At 39.4% G+C, this 6,995-nt stretch overlaps 1 protein-coding gene across 1 annotated transcript; it reads right to left on the bottom strand.

Annotated features, from left to right (window-relative positions):
• Positions 1 to 3,305: 3,305 nt before the first annotated feature.
• LOC145627919 (protein FAR1-RELATED SEQUENCE 8-like) lies at positions 3,306 to 6,679 on the bottom strand. Its single transcript, XM_081680260.1, has 6 exons — positions 6,673 to 6,679; positions 5,382 to 6,107; positions 4,684 to 5,182; positions 4,222 to 4,368; positions 3,735 to 4,123; positions 3,306 to 3,673 (listed from the first exon to the last, which is right to left on the bottom strand). Exons 1-6 carry the CDS (start codon positions 6,677 to 6,679, stop codon positions 3,306 to 3,308), a joined length of 2,136 nt encoding a protein of 711 aa, XP_081536386.1.
• Positions 6,680 to 6,995: the final 316 nt, after the last annotated feature.

Genomic DNA, 6,995 nt, shown 5'->3' with positions numbered 1-6,995 from the left:
TACATCACTGTTGGCCATGGCGATGGCTGGTAATACCATTGCCCGCCTTAGGCAAAAGTGACTTGCTAGGGAACGACTCTTTGCCTTGCTAAGCCTAGAGAACCTCTCCCTGATAGTGAAGACGATGAGTCACCTCCTGTGTTGGCAGATGTGCCAAGGGGTGACAGCGTTGTCACTGACGTGGTTGTTGTTGCTCATGGCCATAGAGGAGCACAGCACCATGGTAACGGAGGAGGTGAACAAGCAGCTGCTGAACCCGCTGCAATGGCCAACCCACCTCTCCCTACACAAGAAACAAAAGTAGTGGATGGTCCCAACTTCCAGAAGGTGGCACCGCCGGTTGTGTTGGCCCAACCTCCACCTGGGGGGTTGGTGCCAACTATCAGATTCACGGTGAAGAGCATGAAAGCAAATGATCCTGGAATTGAGTACCGCATGAGAGTCAGTCAAACTTTCATAAGGGTGTACTACGACTATGCTGAGAAGGTGGATCGCCTCACTACTGATTTTAAATTTCGAAAGGTCAACGACGTCATTCTAGACACAGACACACCTGCGACAGCAGGTATTCTTGACGGTGATGTACTTTTCTTTGTCCAGAGGTAATGTTTCTATTATAGTTCCTTTGCTATTACTGATTGAACTCATTTTATAATTTTTAACTTCACAATTTTTATTTATAGATTTTTTTTTGTTTTTTTTTAAATCCTTAAACAGAATTCGGACTTCAACGTGGATACTAGGATAAAGGAATTCTGGGTGAGGGACGTCCGAACCCGTCCAACAAGGATGATGTTCCATGTCCGTCTTAACTGTCATTTCAGGAAGCTATTTCAGATGTGGGGTGATGAAATGGGTGTTGACCCCATTGACATAGTCATGATGCATGAGAACAAGTTTGTGAGTCCGTACCACACAGTGAGTAGTGCGAGGGTGAAGAACGATGACGAGGTCTTCGTTCTCACCAACTGTTAGTCCGACAACATGGGTGTTTGTTTTTGTCCTTGTCATAGTCATTTTAATGGTCATGGTTTTGTAAATTCGGTGACAAGGTGTTTTGCTTTTGTGTATTAATGCATGTGCTGCTGGTAAAAATGAAGTTTTCTCCTTAGGCTAATAGTACTTAAGTTGCCTTTTGTAGGAATTATTGTAGCCTAAGTGACTCTATTACTATAATAATTAAGCTGTAATATAAGTAAGTTGTCCATGTACTCGGTGACCCAGAGTACGCCTTATGTAATGTAAAGGGTTCAGTAGTGATTGTCAAAGTCAGAGGCTTGCCTCTTTTATGTAATATAACTATTAACTAATGACTGCTATTATAAGTGATTGTCAAAGTCGAAGGGTTACCTCTTTTATGTAATATAAAAATCAACTAATGACTGCTATTATATGTAGATGTGGCGAATTAATTTACAATCCATATAGATCCAAATACTTAAGTGCGTAGAGTATAACAAATCATTCAGTGTAGCAACTAGTTTAGCACCACAGATATAACTATAGGACGCAAATATTAAAGCTGGATTAGTGGATTACTGAACTTCTAGGCCGGCCCATTACGAACATCAGGGCAGCATAACCAAAAATAATGTAGATTTGTAGGACGAACGAACAAATATAAATTACGTAAATCCAATTTCAAAACATTACTGCTCCAACTATATAAATGCAACTACAAATTTATGGACACAAGAAAGGGGAAAAATTACAAAATAATTATCATACGAATATAGAAAACATATAAAGATGAATATTAATTAAACAAGGTTGGGGAACTAAGAGTAAATGGGCCAGGGGACACCAATGCTAAAATTCATAAGTAAATGGGCCAGGGGATGCCAATGCTGAACTAAGAATAAGACCTTAAAAAACACCTCTAAAAGCTAAGGAAACTAAATAATGCACGACCAATATATCAGGCACTATGGTGGGAATACTTCAGAAAATACTGAACTGGCGACAAAGTAATACTGGAAAGAGACGAGTACTTAAACTTAGTTACTGCATGCAGTAATACGGGACACATTAAGTTTTACCAAACTAAAGAGCCCACATCATAAACTTAGGAGTATCAAAAGAAACAAGATCTACAACGGTAATAAGTAACAAAATATAATGTATTACATAACTTTGATCTTGGAGTAGATCTCCTAGCATATGTCTGGTCTTCATACAAAAGTAGTTTGCATAGTAGGATTAGCACGGCAGTGGTGGCTCCATTTGTCACTGCTTACAAAAGTGGTATGCATGGCTTGTGAATTTGCACTACAATGTTAATTTGCACTATAATGTGGGTGACAGATACCCAATCAGCGTTGTCAAGCAAGGCATTGCATTTACGTTTCCATTTAGCTTGAATAAAAGAAAACCATACAAAAGTGAGAGCAACAAGTATTAGTGTGGAAAATAATTTACGAAAGAGGTATAACAGAGTTATAGGTAGCTTGACCTTGCCAGTTTGCGAGGCACCAAGAAGCTCAACAACATGTGAAGTTTGAGTTGCAGGAGCCACCTGAACATTACATAGGACACACATAGTTATATATACATAACAGACATTAACTACAAAACTATTCTAATCTAGCAACATGAACATCTGATTGTATAACCATAAAACACAAGAACACAAAAAGAGTGCGAAAGGTTCAACTCAAACCCTGTCTGACTTGAATGTCTTGGTGTTGGTGTTGGCCTTAACCTTGAGTGTAGACGTCGCGGCCTTACTGCTGCCGTTGCCCTTTGGCTTGGATCTGATTTTAGCCTTCGACTGACTAACAACATTGGCTTTTGTGTTACCTCTTGTGTTGGTCTGAGTCCTGTTGTTGGCCTTCGACTGACTAACAGCATTGGCCTTTGTGTTACCTCTTGTGTTGGTCTAAATCCTTTTGTTGGCCTTATTAGGCTTCTTGTTAACCACATCCTTCAATGAAATAACCAAATCCCAGGTTAAACTGGCAGTTGTGACTGCTTCAGGAACACATAAATAATAACACATATACCTTATTCACAGTATGTCCCTTACGCTTACTAGTGGACTTGCTATGTGCAGGGGGATCAACAGGTGTAGCAACCTGCGGTAGGAATAAAACAAAAGATAACAAACAATTAGTACCTCATATTTGTTAATCACAAAAGAAATCAACATATGACGTTTAATAATACCACCACGACCCTCTTTGCTTTAGATTTAGGAATCTTGTACCCTAATTAAGCCAATGTTTTATGCCTACACTCTTTTGGCCTTCCAGGCCGCTTCTTCTTTATGATTGGGTCCTTCACAGTTACATTTAGTGTTACATCTGCTAGATCAACAGTGGGAGTGCCTTCAGAATCGGTATTGTGCTGGGTCCAGAAGGCATCCCCACTGATGAAGTAGTCCCTGCTTTACCTGGTGATGCTCTGTTCGCACTCCCACCGAAGCTGATGGGCTTTTTTTCTTCACGTTTCTTGCGATTGGCTTCATAAACTTCCGACTGCATTTTAGAAAGACATTTCATTACCATATCAACAACTTCATCACCAACCAGTGCAGCCTTGTCACATATCGGCTCAAAACAATTCATCATCTTATTAAATCTCCTCCCACCATCATCATCAGAAGGATCATAATATGGCGCCTTCACTCGGGTGTGCTTACAGGGGATGTCCTTCCACCATCGATCCAATATTTCTGGGGAGATAAAAAACATAATTCTGGTCTAAGATTCTAATACAGTGCTTGCATAAAATGCCGTGAGTTTCAAATTTCTGGCAGTCATAGATTACTTCCTTTGTGTCATGGTCAAATTTCACGGTGTAGAATCTACGACCATCAGTTATAACTTCTTTACTACTCCCAGGAGGCACAATCCATATCCTATCCTCCAGCACATATTCAATGACCTTGTCAGAGATTACGGTTTCCTTTCGTACATAACAATACCACATCCTTGCACATTCAGTCTGTAGTTCTAGGAATTTCTTGTCAGTGTAAATCTTCTGAAAAAAATCCTCCAATTTAAAACCACTTACCAACCTCCTAACATACATACTGCAACGGCTATCCGCATTGACCTCATCACGAACGCGCTTTACCAAAGCCATGCTATATTTACGTGGGAACTCATTCATTTTGGTGTGCCTGTTAACAAACCAATCAAAAAACCTATTTATGCTCTCCACGCGCCGGGTGGTCTTCATTCCCGCCAAAAAAACTCTTTCATGTAAGCCGGAACCCACATGTGGCTTTCTTTGTGAAGACTTAGCAACAACGGATCATCCTCTAAATCATACTCAGCAATAAGTTCTGCCCACCTATTATGGAACTCCTCTAAGGTAAAGCTTTCATACACCACCGCCTTTAAAGGGTTTTTGAAATCATTGTACCTTTTCATACAAATACAATTAAAGTCAAAAGTTTTTGCAACTACAACATTAATACACACAAAATACCAACACCTTTCTAGTTTTAGCACCTTTCTAATTTTAGCTAATCATGATAATCATTATTTAAATATAATTAACAAGTGACAATACACAGTTTCAAACACCTCAATAACAAAAAATTTAACAGAAGACCATACACAATATGAGTTCATAAAAACACTTTGCATCGACAATATGAGATCGAATTCAGGAGACACTAACCTAGCGTACTTGCCAAGTTTCTACGGAATCTTGCCAAGAATATGCCAAATACACCACCGATGGCGTGTATTAGGCATGGTTTCGTGTAGTGGCCTCCTCATTGCAGCCGCCTGATCTGTAAGTATTGCCTTTGGAGCTCGGCCATTCATACATGTTAGCCACTGCTCGAAAATCCATGATAAAGTATCACAGTCTTCATGAGAAACTAATGCACATCCAAGTAGCAAAGACTGCCCATGGTTGTTAGCACCTATGAAATTCACAAACGGCAGCTCGTATTTGTTTGTTAGATAAGTGGGATCAAAACAAACGACATCTCCAAAGTCCTCGTATAGCGCCCAACTTCTTGCATCCACCCACATTACATCCTTCAGGAGCCCGTGTTCATCCAACCTTTGAGAACAATAGAAATTCTGATACCCACTATGCATTTTCTGGAAGTACTCCATCATGGCCACCGCATCCCCACCTACCATATTCAAACGCTTCTCCTTATACACCTCATGCTGTAAATCTTTCACGGTTAATGCCAAGTTATCAATCCTATTTACATCTGCACCCATACACCCATGACACTGAGAAACAGAAACTTCCTAATAAAAATACTTCAACAGATTCCTCTTAACATTAGAGGTCATTTTCTTCATGCGATATTCCTTCACAAGCTTCGCCTTACTTGGGGTTGGATTATGACCGGAGTGTTCTAACTCCACCGTCTTCAATTACCAATCACCATCATCATTAAGGCTAACATATATCCTTGCTTTGCATAGGCATTTTTTTTGATGTTCTCTTCCCTTTCACAGTCTCATCATCCTCACATACATCGGGAAGAACAGCAGCCCCTGGTCCAGCAATTTCCATTTCCTTTGCACGCTTCTTAGCTTCCCGGACTACCTTCATGTCGGGTCTTCCCCAACACTCACACCTCCATGTTGTAGCTATTCTCTTAGACTTGTCTTTCTTTGAATTTATTCCTTGCACCCTTGACACTCCATACCTTTGTTGCTCAGCATAGTCCTTGTAATACCGTTTAACATCTTGCCAGGTTTTGAAAACCATGCCAACCCTAGGAGGCTCTATCACAGTCACCACCGTTATATCATTGCTTACAACAACGGTTTCAGTCGTCTGAATTGTTTTCATTGGAGTTAAATATCGTGCACTGTCTGAACTTTGACCATAATCTTCCTGATGTACACCACTTACATCACACTCCATATCAACTACATCCCCAAATATTAAACCCCCTGAACTGTTTACTAAACTATCCTCAATAAAGATCTCCTCCAACCCGTCTCCTTCCTCCCCTTCTCCTTCCATATCCCAGACTCCTCCAAAATCCCCTTCACCTTCAATATGCCCATTCCCTTCAATTAACCCACCCTTATATTTCACTCTACATCCCACATCATCAATCACCACATCAATACCCCTTTCAGTTGAATCAATATCACTTTCCACTCCTCCACATTTACCTTGTAATAATAATTATAATATATTAAACTTCTCCTTATTTTTATTAAAAATAATTCACAATTATGTAAAAATAAACACAAAAAAAAAGGTTGAATAAAAATCAGGCAAGCAAATTTACTTTCAATAATAAGCATCACTATCACTACAAACACACTAATTAACAAATTTCTAATCATACCATCACAATTCCAAATCTAACGTATAACAATTGAAAATTCCTCCCTTTTAACTAACAACCACAGTTTTGTGAACACAAAATGCAACAATAGGTAACTAAATTCCAGACCCACTAGTGTCAAATTACTTATAATTATGCCTACCTCCAGCACAAACAAACCGTCTACCGACATATTAAGTAACAGATAAACCATGATAGTTCCAGATTAGGGACATGTAATCTGCCATTGTATTAACAACCCCCACCGAAAACACATTCAACGCTTATACCATCAACAATTTATATACAATAATTCACTTACACTAATTCATGAATACATCAATAAGGAAAAAAAGTACAATTAAGGAATAATTACTTTTTCAAAGTCCAGAGAAAGCGGGACTAACCTTCCATTGTATTGGTTCTTCGACTAAGATCTGTAATCAAACCCAGCTCAGCTTGACGACACAACCCCTGCTCGCTCAGATCTACTTACAACAGCAGCTCACATCTGCAAAATACTCCGACACACCAATTTGCTCCGATAATTTTTGAAGATTGCAGAATTGCGAATGTAGCAATAAGCAAATGGTGTTGTAATTTCAACTACGTGGTAACTTATGGAATTACTTTCGAGTTACTTTGTAATTACTTTGGATTTTCTGATAAATTGAACAATTGTCGACTAACGTCGTCAACTACACCATCATACTCCATCTTCAATGTCCCA

This window comes from Chenopodium album, chromosome 4 (assembly GCF_948465745.1).
Source record: "Chenopodium album chromosome 4, dcCheAlbu1.1, whole genome shotgun sequence".
NCBI classification, from domain to species: domain Eukaryota; kingdom Viridiplantae; phylum Streptophyta; class Magnoliopsida; order Caryophyllales; family Amaranthaceae; genus Chenopodium; species Chenopodium album.
The sequence above is the reverse complement of the archived record's forward strand: the minus strand, read 5'-3'. Positions and strand labels throughout refer to the sequence as shown.